The sequence below is a fragment of the Bos indicus genome, chromosome 4 (genome assembly GCF_029378745.1).
Source record: "Bos indicus isolate NIAB-ARS_2022 breed Sahiwal x Tharparkar chromosome 4, NIAB-ARS_B.indTharparkar_mat_pri_1.0, whole genome shotgun sequence".
Classification (NCBI taxonomy): domain Eukaryota; kingdom Metazoa; phylum Chordata; class Mammalia; order Artiodactyla; family Bovidae; genus Bos; species Bos indicus.
In genome coordinates, this window is record NC_091763.1 from 48,333,609 (window position 1) to 48,352,893 (window position 19,285).

General features: G+C 40.7%; 1 protein-coding gene and 1 long non-coding RNA gene across 12 annotated transcripts in view; one reads left to right on the top strand and one right to left on the bottom strand.

Annotated features, from left to right (window-relative positions):
- PIK3CG (phosphatidylinositol-4,5-bisphosphate 3-kinase catalytic subunit gamma) overlaps positions 1-17,365 on the top strand; it is a 35,940-nt gene extending 18,575 nt beyond the window's left edge. For all 8 annotated transcript variants that reach the window (XM_019958671.2, XM_070787747.1, XM_019958672.2 and 5 more), the window contains one exon: positions 13,802-17,365. In XM_019958671.2, the coding sequence (XP_019814230.1) occupies positions 13,802-14,080 (279 nt within the window). In that variant the 3' untranslated portion in view covers positions 14,081-17,365. The remainder of the gene's footprint in view (positions 1-13,801) is intronic.
- The window catches only part of LOC139182701 (uncharacterized), a 697,507-nt gene that overhangs the window by 588,036 nt on the left and 90,186 nt on the right, over positions 1-19,285 (bottom strand). The gene's annotated exons all lie outside the window — the stretch shown is intronic.

The following is a 19,285-nucleotide window of genomic DNA, read 5'->3' on the forward strand; positions in this document are numbered from 1 at the left end:
CTGCAGTGCAGGAGCTGCTGGTTCGATCCCTGGGATGGGAAGATCCCCTAGAGGCGGAAATGGCAACCCACTCTAGTTTTCTTGCCTGGAGAATTTCATGCACAGAGGAGCCTGGCAGGCTAGAGTCCGTGGGGCAGCAAAAAAGTTGGACATGACTTAGAAACTAAACAATAGCAACAAATAATAAATGCTCATTTCTCATCTTCTGGAGATGGGGTTCATCTGCTTTGAACAAACACAGCAGCAATAGTGCCATTTAAACAGACAGACACGAGGATCTTGACCTCACAACAGTCTCTCCGTATTTCTCTATGTATGTTCTCTTCCTTCTGGCCAAGGGTTGTCCCTAAAATGACTGCTCATCTGAACTGTTGTTGACAAAATTCCCATCCTATAGTGCCTGTATCACTCCACCAATCCCAGCAATCCTTCCCCTTTAGTCTTCCTTGTTGTCATTTTTAAGTTTCAAAATATTCTTTAATGAAAAGACTTGGGGTTTGGGGAGGCCACAAACAGGCTCACTCCCTGTCCGGACAGCTTCCTCCCAAAGCAACAATTCTTTGCAGGGAGTCTGTCCCTTCAGTCTACAAGCATTTCTACATCCTCTGTGACCGAAAGCTTGTTTTTGAGCCATTAGAACTGCTTTCATTAAAGCAACATTCTAGGGGCATGTGTACTGCCAAAAACATACCTTTGTCAATTTTACTGTATTTATCTATGATTGTTTTACAGTACTGGCGTACTCTATAAGTGAAGTGAAGTCACTCAGTTGTGTCCGACTCTTTGCAACCCCATGGACTGTAGCCTACCAAGCTCTTCCATCCATGGGATTTTCCAGGCAAGAATACTGGAGTGGGTTACCATTTCCTTCTCCAGGAGATCTTCCCGACCCAGGGATTGAATCCGGATCTCCGAAATTGTAGGCAGACACTTTATACTCTTTAAGTGCCTGTAAATGAACCTTAAACAGATCAGCATGGCATTGTAGTTGAAAGGATGGGCTTTGGAGCAGACCAACGTTAGTGTGCATCTTGGCTCTGCTGCTTAAAACCTATGAATTACCTATCCTTTCAGAACCTCGGTTTCCTCCTCTGTGGGGTGGGAACTCTAAGACCCACCTCAAGTAGGGTTTTTAGGGATTATTTACATGAAATATGTAGAATGCTTGGTTCAGGACCCAGAATACAGCAGGAACTCAATCAACAAGACCTCCATTGTCACATATATAACAGCAGCTCTTCAAACTTTGAACACTTTTAGGATGAGAAGCCCTCTGTGAAATGAGATCTCAGCAGCACTATAATATAGAAAACATGAAAAATAGCACTGTTCCTGTTAAGGAGCAAGTAGGGGTCTGAGCTCTGCTTGTTCTGCCTGCCCAGCCTGCCCTCTTCTCTGCTGGTCTCCCCACCTTTTCCTCTCCTCACTCTCAAGAGGAAAACGGCAGCTAAATGCATGTTATACATGTATATATACAATGTTACATATGCAGAATTTCTAAAATTTCCAGCTTGACAAAGATGAGCAGCAAGTTTTTTCATCATTTGACTCAGACCTGCTGACAGTTGTGTTCGTGTGTGTGTGTGTGTGTGTGTGTGTGTGTGTGTGTTTACATACTATTAAGCCTTCTAGAATATTTTCTGTTTCTCACCTTGTGCTCCTTTTTGAGATGAAGTCCTGCAAGGTCAGGGAAGGGGAGCATCTTCCAACTCTCTAAAGAACATCCAAGGATCTTGTATGACAAAGCTGCCATTTCTAGGTTGGGTAAGAAGCGTCATATATATTTATTCTTTGAAGGAAAGGTGTCCTTGGTTCCAGCGAACCACTAAATTTGAATTGTTAAGGTTCATGAATGCACGCAGCACATTTGAATCATCTTAAAGAGCTGACCCATTTTTGTCAAGGGTGAGGGGAGCCTGCTCCACCAAGACGGAAAAGCCTACTGAGTTTGTGATGAGAGGACTGGAGTCAGGGGAACTGAAAAGGAAAGTGTGGCTCTGTCCCACCCCCTCTCCTTTCCGATGTAGCTGGTCGAACCTAGGACCAGATTCATGAGTCATTTATAGAATAGGGCAGAGTTCAGGAACAAGCTGTAATAAGACACACCAAGACCCACTACTTGAACCCAAGATCATCTGTTTGCTTTCAGTAGCACCCTACACACAGGGTGCTAAACAGATATGTTGCAATGATGATGATTTTGATCAATAAATTCTCTGCATGGGGGGAAATAACTCTCCCTTACTAAAGAGATTAAAAAAAAAAAATGGTTTTCCCACTGGTGGTATATTTAAGGGTCATTTTGTTTGAAATGTCCCTGAACAATTATAGAACATACTCCAAAAAAATACATTGATATCACTGGAAAATGAAATTTGGCTTCCATTTACTTTATGTAAGAATGCAGGGTTTTTTCCTAAATTTTAATTTTGTTTTTTGGTCCCATCACGTAGCATATGAGATCCTAGTTCTCCAACCCAGGATGGAACCCACACCCCCTGCATTGGAAGTGTGGAGTCTTAACCAGTGGACCACCAGGGAAGTCCCCTAAATTTTAAAAGTAGTAAATGTTTCCTTAAAAAAAAACAAAAGCCAATAAAATATTAAAAATATCAGGATATAAAATGCTGCCCACTATCCCACCTTCCAAAAAAAACACTGCCAACATTTTAGTTGATGTTGTTGTTCAGTCACTCAGTCATGTCCGACCCTTTGCCACCCCATGGACTCCAGCATGCCAGGCTTCCCTGTCCATCACCATCTTCTGAAGCTTGCTCAAACTCAAGTCCATTGCGTTAGTGATGCCATCCAACTATCTCATCCTCTATCATCACCTTCTCCTGCCTTCAATCTTTCCTAGCATCAGAGTTTTTTCCCAATGAGTCAGCTCTTCGCATCAGGTCGCCAAAGTATTGGAGCTTCAGCTTCAGCATCAGTCCTTCCAATGAATATTCAGGATTGATCTCCTTCAGGATTGACTGATTTGATCTCCTTGCAGTCCAAGGGACTCCCAAGAGTCTTCTCCAACACCACAGTTCAAAGGCATCAATTCTTCGGTGCTCAGCCTTCTTTATGATCCAACTCTCACATCCATACATGACCACTGGAAAAATCCTAGCTTTGACTAGACAGACCTTTGTTGGCAAAGTAATGTCTCTACTTTTTAATATGCTGTCTAGGTTAGCCATAGCTTTTCTTCCAAGGAGAAAGTGTCTTTTAATTTCATGGCTGCAGTCACCATCTGCAGTGATTTTGGAGCCCAGGAAAATACTCTCACTGTTTCCATTGGTTCCCCATCTATTTGTCATGAAGTGATGGGATCAGATGCCATGACCTTAGTTTTTTGAATGTTGAGTTTTACGCCAGCTTTTTCACTCTCCTCTTTCACTTTCATCAAGAGGCTCTTTAGTTCCTCTTCACTTTCTGCCATAAGAGTGGTGTCATCTGCATATCTGAGGTTATTGATATTTCTCCCAGCAATCTTTTTTCTAGCCTGTACTTCTAGCCTGGCATTTCAACTTTCTATTGTTTCCTTTATTCTATTAAGCATTTTGTCTTTTACCTAAACAAGCTCTTTCATCAATGGTATCATTGTAGCTTTAAATATTTCAAACTTTTTACTTCTCTTTTGTCATTTGGATTAGGAAAAGAATGAGGAGAGAACATTGTAATTGGAAAAATGCTGCATTTGAGTTTGAATCTGACTTCTAATCCCATTTCAACCGCTATCACCTTCAAGACCAAATGAATCAGAATTTGGTTAAAAACTGAACCTAAGAACCAGACACAGTGTTACTCCCTTTCCTTAAACTGTTTAGTGGCTTCTCATCTCATTTTGAATTAAATCTGAACATCTAAGCTTGCCCTGCCAGACACTGTTCCTCAGAGACCCTGCCCCCCTCCAGCCTTACCCTACGGCTCTCACCTGCCTTCTCTCACCGGGTCCAGAAGGCCTTCCTCTGCTTTTCCACCCAGTTCAGCTGCCCCATGCTCGGGCCTCCTCCCTAGAACATCCTTTACTGCCCTTCTAGATGAGGTCCCTGGTGTTATCCCAGCCACAGCCCCCTGCCTGTTGCCTTCGGAGGATCCATCACAACAGGACCACGTCTGACCTGCATCCTGCACGTGGTACCAGTTGGTAGAGGAGCAATTTCTGCCCCAGGAGGAGTTAGATGAGACTAGGGAACCCCTCAGGTTTCTTCCTTCCCCACAATTCATTGTATTTAGTGAGTTTATGAAGTGGTGACAGGCACAGATTCACAGGCTGCCATTGCCTGGATGTTAGTTAATAAGCCTTTACAATGTATTTTAAATACCATACATCCAGAGAGGAAGTAAGCCTAATTATGAAACCTAATGTTTTGGTAAATAATACAGACATGTAAATGTCATCTGATGCTTAATCACGGTTGTAGAGATTTCCTTACTGACATAAACATGACTACCCTCTACCCCCATCAGAGCAGTAGTCACGCCAATAGGACATGCAGTATAGACCTAGAGTGTACATTCAATATCGTTCGCAAGGAGAATGAAACTTGGCCTTGTGGAGGCAAGCATTTTGAAGATGTTCTTTGCACACAGTCGGCACTTAGCAAATGTGTGTCAGATGGAGCTGAAGAAGTCAAGGGAGTCAGATAACCTCTTCACATGCACAGTTCACATACGGGTGGTGATAAGCATACTTAAAAGGCACTCGCCCCTAGGTGTCACTCTTCAGAAGGGTTTGATAAGAGAGAGGTCTGGAGTCTATTCATGGTGTTGCTTTAATATATGAGGTCCTGCTGTGTTGCCACCACAGGCTGTTCCCAAGCCAGGGCACCCCCAGGCTCCTCAACCATCAGGCTCAGCCCTGCACCAAGTCGCTACACAGAGTCCCAGCTCCAATGCCTAGGAACTTTTATTCAAAATCCATTTCTGCTGTGGTCTCATTCTTATCTCAGATCACAAGCTATTATAGGAAAAGCTGAGGCTTTTCCTATTAACATGTTAGCCCTGCCTGTTTACTTGCCTCTAAAACCGGGACCATGCTCCCTCCTGCTGCTGCCTTGGTGGAGAGTCACGTGCTCTCCCTGACTCCAGCCACAGGGACCAGGGCACCACAGAGACCCCAGCATCCGACACTCCTCTGAGAACTGAGGCCACCTCACCATCACTCCCCCGTCCTAGGCTCCCAATCCCTTCCTTGTGCGGTGACCCCTGCATTTGTCTACACCTCTGATTGTCTATACCTGTTGCCTGCCAGACTGGGCTTTCTCAGCCTCCTGCTCCATCCTGTTGGAGTCAGCAGGCACTGTTTCTCCTGCTCCATGAGGATACACCCATTCAACACATAACTACCTTTCGGGACCTGTACGAGGTCCAGGCAAGGCTTGCACCTTTACAGTTTAACCCTCTTTATATATGACTGGTCCCTGATTCACCTCATTTTATTATTATTATTATTTTTTTTGGCGTGGACCATTTGTTTAAAATCTTTACCGAATTTGTTACAATATTGTTTCAGTTTTATGGTTTGGCTTTTTGGCCACATGACATGTGGGATCTTAGCTTCCCGAACAGGGACTGAACCCACACCCCCTGCATTGGAAAGTGGAGTCCTAACCACTGGACCACCAGGGAAGTCTCCACCCTAATTTTAAAGCAGTGAGTCTTGCCCCACACTTAACTTGGCTTTGGCACAGAAAGTATTCATTCATCATGCACTGGCAGATTATTACTGGTGTGGCGGTCGCACTGCTGGGCCCAGCTGACATGAGCAGAGGATCGGCCCAGCGCACCCACAAAAGAGATGCTCACACAGCTCTCTGGTTTAGGGTTTTACCCATGGTTTGCAGAGGGAACAATGACTCCTGCCCTGGGGGGTAGAAGAGGGGTGTGGCAATGAAGGAAGTGTTTCATCCGAGGCCTTAAGATCTGATTTCACGTGTATTTTGCCAAGCAGATGCAGGGAGGGCACAGCCAGGCAGAAAAAACATGAGAAAGGGCATGGAGTTATTATTTAGTATCAATATTTTATGAACAAAAAATATAGTTGTCTGGGGAACCTAGGTATATGTGGGAGAGTATAGCAGAATTTGAGTCAAGGAGGGAACTTTGTGTCCAATCTGAAGCAGTGAATTGGCTGGATTGGGGGGGGGGGGGGGGGCGGGGTAGAGAGCCAAGCAAAGAAACCACTTGGAGCTCAATTGATTCATCACAAATTAATGTGATCAAGGCCTATTATAGCTCAACAGGGAGATGAGTTTATCTATTGAATTGCTCATACTATACTGAGTTGATAAAGGATCTGCATCCTCTCGGGATCTGTACCCTGGCCCACTAACGGCGTGGAGCTCAGCCTCCTCCACCCAGGTCTGAAGCCTGAAGTTTCACCCTTTCTTCACTCTCTCCATGGGAAGATGCCCTCAGAGAAGGATTTGCATCAGCCATGGGTAGGAGCTGGAATATGCTGGAGTGACTTCTCTGCCAGATACAGGCTTGCATGGGCTTGTAGAATTGCTGGAACTTAAGATAAGCTTTCCTGAATTGTATCACTTTTCTGGAAAAGATAGGAATACAAGACTGGAGAGATGGCCTTGGTTTGGATTTGTGCATTAATCCACCAGCATGCGATGTCACTCCATTCCTAAGATCAGACCCCTTTTCTTCTAAACATTTATCAAGAGTAACCTTCCAACTGGCATCTTCTCTGTGTTTAGTTTCTCTTAAAGAAATGTTTTGTCTACCATCAGAATATTATCGAGAACATTATTCACCATGTTACAAAGTGTACTCCTTATAAAGATCCTCTTGCAAAAGTTCTATCAGGTCTTGGTCTCCAGAAAAGCTGTGTTTCTCCTAAACAAATAGATTTTTCTTAATCTTCTGAACATTGGATGAAGTAACAGATTCACCTTTCCTTTTGACTGAAGATTTATTTGAAGGCTGCTCTTAGCAAGTCTGTAGGATTTGTGATATATAGTTTTAAATTAGTCTCTTTTCCAAACCCATTGTGGATCATTTCCCGTGTTATTCCCTTTGCTTTTACTACCCACTTCTAATTAATGTTATTGTGACTCTTATGTATCTAAATAATCCACCTTCAACCCTCTTTTGGAACAAAGCTAAAAGACAAATACACAGACGCACACACCCTTACATACTGTCTATTTAGAATATTTAAAGTAGAACAGTTTAATTGTAACCTTTAGATTTCTAATGAGTGCCTAGCCAAGTACTTGAGAAGAAGGCAATACAGCCCTTCCCCTGGTAGACAGAGCTAGTCTGGGAATCATTTCTAAGTCCTTACAACAATCCTAAGTCAAACTCTGCAAATGCACAGCAAAGAGTTGGACACACTCTTCTTTCGGATTTACCAGATTCCTACATTGTTAGGTCTGCTAATTAGTGATCTTCTCTGTTTTGCCAAAATAACTTCTAAAGGCATTGCTGAGTCAAGTGATTGATTCTTATTTAAAGAAATGAAATCCTCTTCAAATGAAATATCATTTTCCCCTTATCTCCTTCCTCTAATAGATAGAGGCCACATTGGAAAACTAGGAGGGTGAGAACATTTCTTTCTCATTGACGAGTATTTGTGAGTGTTGTTTTTCCCTCTCCTCTCAGTGCTGAATTCTTTTTCTGGAGTTTCTGTTTTATGGCCCTGAGGTTACTTCCTCATTCTTGTGGCTGTGTGCAGTAGTATTTCACTTCCTCTTTGTTTCTAGTTGAGAATGGAGGCATTTGGTTTTAAGAAAAAGTAGGACTACTCCACATGACATTGGACCATTTAAGCAGCCATAGCTCACTGGTGGTTAAAAAATTAATAGATTATGCATAGAAAGGACTTTGTTTTCGGTACAGTGAACTGATAGTTGATGATGAATCAAATCAAAGTGTTGACCCTGAAATTGTTATGAATTCCTTTGTTCCTAAGACTTACAAGAAGGGTAGCTCTGTAAAGGAATCTTTCTTTTGGTTCCGGATATTGTCAGTTAAGGTATTTGAATCAACTCTGAAATAAAGAGCAGATGTACTATGTAGGGTCAATCTACTTATTCGTGAGTAGTGGTCCAGCCAATGACAGTAATAATGTTACACTGTTCCCCAGGCTCACACTTGTTAACAAGTGCCTTAAACCAAGTGCTCCAAATCAGGGCCTTCCCTTCCCCCTTCTCCTCCACTCAATAGTACACAGCCTCAACCGACAGCTGAGAAGGATAGGAGGAAGATGCCTGAGGTCAGTGCCCCACAGTCCTGGCACAAGGGGAAATTCTGTTGCTACAGCCAGCAATTTCTGTATTCTGTGCTTCCTCCTGAGTTCCCCCAAGCCACATCCTCACAGCTGCTCAAACCAGAGGCCTGTGCTGAGACAGCATGGTCAAGACGCTGGGACAGATCCTTCATCTGAGTCTAAAATCAAACCCTTGGGGTTTGAGTGTAAGGAGCGAGTGTCCATCAGAGCCCCTGCTAGCTAGAGAACCTCCTACAGATGTAGCTGGGTGCCATAGGCTTCCATCATCCTGCCCACCTCGGGGGCCAGGACCAAGACACCTCCTCCATCGACACTGGTGGGAGTGGGGCTTATCTCCCCAGCTCACCCCACCCCTAGGTCTCTGCTGTCAGAGGGATATTTTGGACAGGTCTAGATGGCAAGGTGAACTCCTTAGCATTGAAAAGTGTGTGCTCAGTCAGGCAAAACTCATCCTGTCAATAATAATAGCCAACCGCTTACAACAGCACTTGAATCTCACCACAACTGCATGGTGTGGGGTTATTGTTACTGTTATTCAGATTCTGAGATGAGGAAACTGAGGTCCAGAGAGGTTAAATAACCTCTCTGATGACAAACAGCTTGTCAGTAATAAAGCCAAGAGTTCAATCCAAGCAGTGAAGTGTGACTCTGTGTTTTTAGCCACTGCCCCACACACCTTTTCCTGGTGGCTCAGACGGTAAAGCGTCTGCCTACAGTGCGGGAGACCTGGGTTCGATCCCTGGGTCAGGAAGATCCCCTGGAGAAGGAAATGGCAACCCACTCCAGTACTCTGGCCTGGAAAATCCCATGGGCGGAGGAGCGTAGTAGGCTACAGTCCATAGGGTCGCAAAGAGTCGGACACGACTGAGTAACTTCACTTCACTTCACTTCCACACACCTTTAAGCAAAGGATAATTAAATCTGTACTACATCTCTACATCTGCACCACCCGTCAGAACTTAGATAGTGTGTCTTACCAATATGGGGTGTGTGGTCTTTCTTACAGAAGTGGCCCTTGCCTGTGAAAGTTAGAATTAACCAAATAAATTCAAGCCAGCAGAAAGTCCTTGTATAGAAGGACTCTGGAGAGCAGCAGAATGGTTTTTTCCCTTTATGTGTGTCTCTGTGGCTACAAAGATTAGTGGATAGGTACAGAGTCACTTAAATATTTTCTGAGCATCTATGGATTGGTGTTATAATAACCTGGTTCTAGATTTATTTTCCTCCTTGAAATTATTCTGATAAAAAGCTTGACCACACAGTGGGCTCAGACAGCAGGGGATTTGCCCAGAGCCCTCCGTGTACAGAAAGCTAGAAGATGATTAAAAATCAGAACGTCATCTATTTCAAAATCAGAAGGCATCCTCATTTCCGCCCTTGTGAAGAGTATGCAAGTTGGCACATTAACAAGACGGTTGCCTGGGGTGAAGCCTGCTTCTAGCCTGTATCATTACCGAGAGATGAGAGAGCTGTCAGTGGGTCCTAGGGATGAGCAAAAGACAATGATTTCCAGCTGTAAGTGGAGTCATTAAGAATGCAAGAGTGCTAATGCACCAGGGCTGCTTCCAGGGCAGGGTGATGGCTGGGCCATGGCAGGAACAGCCCCACCAGTGCTGTGGGTGTATGGGTCTCCTGCTTTGTGGTGACTGAGCAGAGAGGAGACACAGAGTTGCTCTCACCTCCAGGTAGGGAAGGGAGAGAATTAACATTTATTGAACCCTTCCCATAGGCCAGCCTCTATGCTGGGCATTTGATACGTATTGTCTGACTTCAAAAATGCCAGAAGAGTCCATGGCATTTTGTATCTGGACAGGGTGATATATACACAATCTAGCCTCGACATTCAGAATGACAGAGGCCTGACCCCCACTATCCCTGCAGTTACACTGCCCCATTCAGGCGACACAGACAAGACCATCTCTAAAGGCAAAAGGAAAAATCACTACTGACATTTTGGCCTGTCAATTTACATTCTTTTTTCCTATGTAAATATTTTGTGTCCACTTACCAAAATGGGATTATACTATATGTGTTGCTGTGTACCTGCTTTTTAACTCATTTTTACATGTTTATTATATACCCTTCTACAGAGTCATTATAGTAGTTTCAGAGCATGAAGCCACAGAAACTTTCATAAACCCTTCTTATCAACCTCCAAGTGTAGGATATTTAGGTTGCTTTCAAGTTTCTACAATATTAAACAATGTTCTAATGAAAATCCTTATAGATAAATCACTGCAATATTAACCAAAAATTTTTAAGGTAAATTCCTAGCCTGGAAATTGTCAAGTAAAAAGATGCTGACATTTTTTAAGTCAAGTTTTTACTGAAACATAATTGAGAGAACAGAATTCAGTCTTTTTAGGGTGTACAATTCTATGAATTTTGACAAATGTATCAGTTATGTAACCATCACAATTAAGTTTTATAATATTTATAAGTATTTTAAAGCTTTTGATACATGTTAGTAAGTTGTCTGCTAGTGAAAGGATAACCATTCCCATCTACCATCAGCTTATGAAAGAGAACATTGGATATTATCCTTAAAAATTAAAAAAAAGACTTTTCAGTTTGGTAGGTGAATGTTCCCACCTCATCTTAAGTTACATTTATTTGATGGACTAATGAAGTTGCATGTGTTTTCAGATGTTTACTATCTGGCTTTACATCTTGTAGTATGATATACTGTGGTCCTCCAGGGTGGCGCTAGTGATAAAGAACCCTCATGCAGGAGGCATAAGAGATGCGGTTCAATCCCTGGGTTGGGAAGGTCCCCTGGAGGAGGGCATGGCAACCCACTCCAGGATTCTTGCCTGCAGAATTCCATGAACAAAGGATCCTGGCGGGCTGCAGACCATGTTGTGAAGAGTCAGACATGACGGAAATAACAGCATACATGCATGGTCTACTGTAACCTTGGCCTACCTTTTTAGCCAACTCTTTGTCTCTTTCTTACTGCTTTGTAAGAGCTATGGGGGGTGGGGGAAGGCTAGGAATAAAGAAGTGATCTGTCATGTTGCAAATATGTTTTTTCTCATTTTTTGCTTCTTTTAATATTGTTTATAGCTGTTTTTCCTCAAAAATTAGAAGTTTCCATAATCTCTCCATCTTCCATTTCAATTCCATCTTGGAAATCATCTTCTTAAAGTCCTTCCTTTCTCATTTCCTGATTGTTTAAATTAATATTTTCCCTTCTTACATTTTTTTTCAAATTTTACTTTTTAATAAAATATTTTTTTATTTCACTGTGCTGGGTCTTAGTTGTGGCATGCAGGATCTTCAATCTTTTCTGCAGAATGTGGAATCTTGTGGCGTTTAAACTCCAGCTGCAGCATGTGGGACCTACTTCCCTGACCAGGGATCGAACCCAGGCCCCCCACATTAAGAGCATGGTGTTTTAGCCGCTGGACCACCAGAGAAGTCTCCCCTTCTTATATTTAAATGTTTAATTCTTTTGGAATTTGTTTTGATATATCATATGGAATAAACTATTTCTCCCCCACTCCAAATTATGAGTCAATTGTACCAGACCCATTGACCGAATAATAGATATTTCCCCCACTAATCTGAGAAGTAGCCTTTATTTCATGTTTACTATGTAATGTATAATATTTAAAGTTAGATATCTCTGAACTTTCCCTACTGTTCCACAAAATGTATTATCTTTTCTGGAACAGAATAGACACAGTTATAAATATCATAACCTTATAATGTGCTTTAATGGCAAGCACTGTTTTTTGTTACTATACTTTTTCAAAATGTTGTCTCAAGCCCTAATTATTCCAGATGAACTTGAAAACTTATCTGAGTTTAAATATCCAATAAGAATTTTTATTCAATTTCATTCTATTTATATATTAATCTGAGAACATTTATCTTTATAATAAGCACTTTTATCAGTGAGGAACATGCCTTGACACTTCACATGTTCAAGTTTTCTTTTACATGCTTCAGTGAATTTTTACAGCTTTAAAAAACGAGTTCTGCATGTTTTTTGTATAGGTATTTACCTCAGAAATCACGGGGGATTGTTACCGTTATTCACAGCATGTCTTTTCTCTTCACTTTCTAACTGGTAGCTCCTACTTATAGCATTTTATTTATTAATTTCATAAAAAGTTAGTTTTTCAGACTTCCCTGGTGGCTCAGACGGTAAAGCATCTGCCCGCAATGCGGGAGACCCAGGTTCGATTCCTGGGTCGGGAAGATCCCCTGGAGAAGGAAATGGCAACCCACTCCAGTACTCTTGCCTGGAAAATCCAATGGATGAAGGAGCCTGATAGGCTACAGTCCATGGGGTAGCAAAGAGTTGGACACGACTGCATTCACAGCATGTCTTTTCTCTTCACTTTCTAACTGGTAGCTCCTACTTAAAACATTCTATTTATTAATTTCATAAAAAGTTAGTTTAATAAAAACTAGTTTCAATAGTATTTTAGTTCTTCCCTCCTTCAATGTTCTTAGAAGACAATTGTTATTTGTAAATACTAATGATTTTACCTTCAATTTTCTAATTTTATGCATTTCTTTTCCCCAAACTCATTATTCAAAATGATCTTGACTGGTAATTTCATATAATTCTTCACATTATTACATGTTCATTATATATTAAGTTACATGTTAATTTTATAAAACTCAAAAGTGGATTTTATCCCAGTACCTTATGATGAACTACCTTGCAATTTTGTGATAAACTCCAGTTGGCTATGTTATTCTCTTAACACTTTACCCAGTAAGTATTTTATTTAAAATATTTAAACCCATAATTATTCCTTTCAGTTTTCCTTAACACACCATCTTTGTCAAATTATGGTATAAAGGTTGGGCTGTCCTCATGTTGTAAAACTGGGAACCTTGTAGCTTTTCTTCACATTGGAACAGTTTGACATGCACGTGCCTGCTGCTTCAGAAGTGAGTTTAAACCACCTGTCACCTACTCTAAGACCTGGAGGAGGCAGCAGCCATGTCATTGTTGTAAACTCTCTGTCTCTCAGTATTCAGAGTTTATATTAAATTTCCAAATGTCATTCAACAATTTTGAGAGTCGGACAATGAGAAGTTAATTCATCTGTTTTCTTAAAATAGGACACATTGGAAAATGAAGAAAACTAGCTAGATCTCAAAAACCACATTTCCATCTCTTCTTTGGATTCCGTTAGCTCTTAGCAAACATTACTTATGCTTACATAAACTTAATTGATTCCAGTATGGTGTTCAAAAACTGACTCATTCCTCTTTAGAGACTACAGAAATGTCCACCCTCAATTCCCTAGGAAAGAAATCGAAGTAAAAAGATAGAATAAGAAATAAGATGAAACTTTCTGTGTCAGTTTTCTTTGAGCATACCCTAGGTGTTTGTAACCACTCTACAGTGCTTCAGAGACTGTAAAAGTGGTCTATGTTCTTGTCAAGTGTTTTTCATCTGAGGCAGGGGACTGCCTTGCTTGTGATGATTTTCTCACAGGGACAGGAGAAAGCCATGTAAATTCCAAAACAGTCTGCAGGTCCTTATCCTACTTTGTCACTGTAACAACAGTTAATAGCTTTTTCTTTTCCTTTATCCAGGATGTGTGCGTCAAGGCTTACCTAGCCCTTCGTCATCACACAAACCTACTGATCATTCTGTTCTCCATGATGTTGATGACAGGAATGCCCCAGTTAACCAGCAAAGAAGATATCGAATACATTCGGGATGCCCTAACAGTAGGGAAGAGCGAGGAGGATGCTAAAAAGTATTTTCTGGATCAGATTGAAGTTTGCAGGGACAAAGGATGGACTGTGCAGTTTAACTGGTTCCTACATCTTGTTCTCGGCATCAAACAAGGAGAGAAACATTCAGCCTAATACTTTGGGCTAGAATTAAAAAGCTTTAAGTAAGCACAACAGTCATTGAACTTGATTTAAAATGCCCTAGAACATTATGAAAGCTGCCGCTTAAGAAACATAGTTCTTTTCCTAGCTGAACTCTTCACTGGAGAAATATCGGCCTGATTGTTTAAGTGCTGTTCAGTTTTAGGTTTATTTGCAGGTTTGTTTGTTTCTCATTTGTCTCAGTGATGTTGGAGAACATTCTAAGTTTAAACAGCCTAATTACCCCCTCACTGTGACTGATGTTTTGACTATCATATTATTGGGTGCTTCCCGAAATTCTTCAGAATCATTGATAACATCTCTTCATCTGGGTTTCCTCTCAATTTTGGTTATCCTTGACTTTCTCAAATTCTTTATGGGGAAAAAAAAAAAAACCACATGCTCATTGTGACCTTTGTCTCATTCCTCTAATGCTTCTAAACATCCCCTCTGTGTCTGCAGATGTTACTAATGTGCCAAAAGCAAGGAAAGCGAGCTCCTCTTTTCAGGATCTTTTGTCATCAGATTCTATTACCACTGAGACTCACAAACACCAAATGGAAAATTGGAACCTCTGTGCCCTGGCCCTCATCTGCTGCTCTGGTTCCACGATTATGAATTGCAAAATTTGTCTCAACTCTGCCCACAGAGTAAACCTCTCAAGTACAATTATGATAGCCTGCTTCCTCACAGAAGCAGGAAATAACCAAAGGGACTCACCTGGGCCTTTATATTCCTCCCCCTGAGCCCTCCCCACCTTCCTCCCTGTCTCTCTTCTTCCTCACTTCCAACCTTCTCAAAGTTCTTTATGCAGAGTTGTGAAATTTTCAAGAATACATTTACCCTGAAACTCAACAATTAGTTGAAAAACAATTTCTCCTCTAGGGATACTAGAATTGTAGGTACTTGTAGAGATGTTTGTTGGGGTTTTTGAAAGGTACATTATTAAAGGAGAGAGTCTAGAAAATATGCATGAATTTCCAAATGCCTTAATTTTAAATTTTGGCCTGAGAAGTTTTTTCTTTCTTTTTTAATGGAAGAAGATATTTAATATCTAAAAAGATCTCCAGGTTAGGAAGAACACTACTTGCCCTATGCATCTCACAACTTAAAGGAACTTTATACTCTGACACAGTCTTCAAATTTCCTAAAAATAGTTAAAATGTCTTCTTTAAAAACTATTCTCATCTCTTAAACATTTTACTATTTATTGGAAGTGTTAACAGAGAAAGATGATTATTTATAAAATATTTTAGAATTATCTATAGTTATTACTTGACATAGAAATAACTGTTAATGGCGTCTGTGCTTAAGTAATTATGCATGCTAAGTCACTTCAGTCATGTCCAACTCTTTGTGACCCCATGGACTGTATAGCCCACCAGGCTCCTCTGTCCATTGGATTCTCCAGGCAAGAATACTGGAGTGAGTTGCCATGTCCTCCTCCAGGGGGTCTTCCTGACCTAGGGATCAAACCTGCATCTTACATCTCCTGTATTAGCAGGTGGGTTCTTTACCTCTAGCACCACCTGGGAAGCCCTATGTTTAAGTATACTGGGATATAAATAAATATTTAATTTTTAAATGTTCTAAATAGATACATGTTGGACTTTGGTGTACACCAACCTTTTCTTTATGAGTACACAAAAGTCCAGTAGGTCTTAACTCTAGCTGCAAATCAGAATCACCAGGGATACTTTAAAAATACCCTGCCTGAGTGCCCATCTTGGGTTATAATTAGTTTAGGATGAGGCCCAGACATCACTGTTTTTCTAAGTACCTCCAGGAGATTCTAACAAGCAACCAGTGTTCAAAAACACTGGTTCCTTGCCACTGAGCCTTTCCTTGACTCTTAAGGTATCTAGAAAACACTCCTCTTCCTTGACAATTCATCCTTTTAAAATCACACTTATCGCCCTGTACATAAGACCATACCTGTAATCAAATGTTTATCCCTCTGTGTTAATGGAGGATGGACATTTTATAGTATTTTTAACCATCTATTCCCCACCATTCTTTCTCAATAACAGGAAGATTGATGCTTTCTCATTCAGAAGAGGATGTTTCATTAATTTCGTAACACATAGTCAAGCCCAAACCTTGCACAGATTCCACTTATTTGCTTTGCTGAAGCAATCATCTTGATAGAAGAATTACAGGGGATGTATTTATATTTAGCCCATTGGTGCAGGTGTGTACAAACTTGCTCAAGTGAACAAGTCCTTCAGTTATGCTGAGTCTATACCTATGCACATCACTTTGAGCTTAATTTTTCCAGGTTCCAATGAAGGTACAGGTTTAATTCTATAGACTTGCAAATAAACAAAAATCACCTTTGTGTGCTTCCTTCATTGTCCCTAATGAATCACATGGCCCATAACTTTTATACCCTTGAAAATGTGCTAGAACCTGAGTCATCTTTCTATGGAGCTGGCATCAGGTATATCTGAACAATGGCTTTGGTGCTCAGCTTACATTTAGATCACATCTGTGTGAGTACAGATAACAATGGACCCGATAAAAATGTTGCTTCTGCTCTAATTGAAATACTTCATCTCTATGGCTGTACATTAGGCCTTTAAACACTGATCCAAGGCTTTGGAACTGGGACTATGGCCACTAAAGTAAAGTAAAACATAGAGAATATTCTAGACCTTGTCCTGGCATTTGCCTGGCTTTAGTGATACTGGTGAGAGAAGGGAGACATTTAATAAAATATATCAACTCCTAGAGCAAACTCTTGATTTTAAAAAAGTTAACTTTGTTAGGTAAATCCTTTACAAGAGATGAATTAGTTAAAAAAGAAAAGTTTAGATGTTGGAATTCTGCAGCATAATTTGGAGGCTGTTAGTTCTGTATAAATGAAAATTATTTTTTGAAATGAGTCTGAAAAGTAATTTAGAAAGTAAGTTTCTGGAGCAAATTCTGGCCTTTATTTGCTAAGTGAGGCTCCTTTGCCCTGTGAAATAAATTTTCAATTATACTTTACTATATAAAGAAAAAAGAAATTTGGAATTTTAAAGGTCCTGGTGTATTATTTTAAGTTTAATCCAACCAAATAACTCTGGTCACACAATCAAATGGTTTTATTCTAGGTGCTTGTCTGCATTTTATCAAAGATTCATTTTCAGGGCAGATGCTAGGGAACTAAGGCACATACTTTGGCTTAAGTGAATCCAGAGAGCTGGTCCACTCCCTCTCCAGACAGCCCCATCCTCTCGAGTTTGTGTTTCCACTGTAAATTCTTATACGTAAATTTAAATAAAAGAAGGAATCCTATATCTTGTGTTCTCTGCACGCATTTTTTTTAATGTCTGAAAGTTAAGATAGTCCTAAAACTCAAATACTTTCTTTCAATAAATCTTTACTGAGTGCCCACTACCTATGAGACACTGTGTTAAATATTGGATATGAACAAAGCTGACTGAGTCCCAGTCCTTAAAACATTTATAATTTGTTGGTGATAGCAGACACTTCATGATGGGGGTTGTTGTGGCTTGCGTGTCCCCCAAAAACATATGCTGAGGTCCTAACCCCTGATATCTGTGAATGTGATCTTATTTGGAAATAGGGTCTACACATGTAATCAAGTTAAGATGAGGAGGGCCCTACATTTACCTGGACAAAACTATAATTCAAAAAGACACATGTACTTCTGTGTTCATTGCAGCACTATTCACAACATCCAAGACATGGAAGCAACCTAAACATCTATAGATAGATTAGTAGATAAAAAAGATATAGTATATATATATATGATGGAATACTACTCAGCCATAAAAAGAGTGAGATGATGCCATTTGCAGCAATATGGAAGGAACTAGAGATTATCATCTAAGTAAAGTAAGTCCGAAAGACAAAGATATCACATGATATCACTTATATGTGGAATCTAAAATATGGCTTAAATGAACCTATCTAACAAACAGACTAACAGACATAGAGAATAGACTTACCATTGCCAAGGAGGAGTGGGGAGGGAGAGGGATGGACTGGAAGTTTGGAGTTAGTAGATGTAAACTGTTGTATTTACAATGTGTAAACAAGGTCAGGCTTCAACAGTACATGAACTGTGAACTTCCAGATATTCAAGCTGGATTTAGAAAAGGCAGAGGAACCAGAGATCAAATTGCCAACATCCTCTGGATCATCAAAAAAGCAAGAGAGTTCCAGAAAAACATCTATTTCTGTTTTATTGACTATGCCAAAGCCTTTGGCTGAGTGGATCACAACAAACTGTGGAAAATTCTGAAAGAGATGGGAATACCAGACCACCTGATCTGCCTCTTGAGAAACCTATATGCAGGTCAGGAAGCAACAGTTAGAACTGGACATGGAACAACAGACTGGTTCCCAATAGGAAAAGGAGTACATCAAGGCTGTATATTGTCACCCTGCTTATTTAACTTATATTCAGAGTACATCATGAGGAACGCTGGGCTGGATGAAGGACAAGCTGGAATCAAGATTGCCAGGATAATATCAATAATCTCAGATATGCAGATGACACCACCCTTATGGCAGAAAGCAAAGAAGAACTAAAGAGCCTCTTGATGAAAGTGAAAGAGGAGAGTGAAAAAATTGACTTAAAATTCAACATTCAGAAAACTAAGATCATGGCATCTGGTCCCATCACTTCATGGTAAGTAGATGGCAAAACAGTGGAAACAGTGGCAGATTTTATTTTGGGGGGCTCCAAAATCACTGCAGATGGTGACAGCAGCCTTGAAATTAAAAGACACTTACTCCTTAGAAGAAAGGCTATGGCTAACATAGACAGCATAATAAAAAGCAGAGACATTACTTTGTCAACAAAAGTTCATCTAGTCAAGGCTATGGCTTTTCCAGTAGTCATGAATGGATATGATAGTTGGACTATAAAGAAAGCTGAGTGCCAAAGAATTGATGCTTTTAAACTGTGGTGTTGGAGAAAACTGTTGAGAGTTCCTTGGACTGCAAGAAGATCCAACCAGTCCATCCTAAAGGAAATCAGTCCTGAATATTCATTGGAAGGACTGATGCTGAAGCTGAAACTCCAATACTTTGGCTACCTGATGCCAAGAACTGACTCATTTGAAAAGACCCTGTTGCTGGGAGAGATCGAAGGCAGGAGGAAAAGGGGATGACAGAGGATGAGATGGTTGAATGGCATCACCAACTCAATGGACATGAGTTTGAGTGAACTCTGGAGTTGGTGAT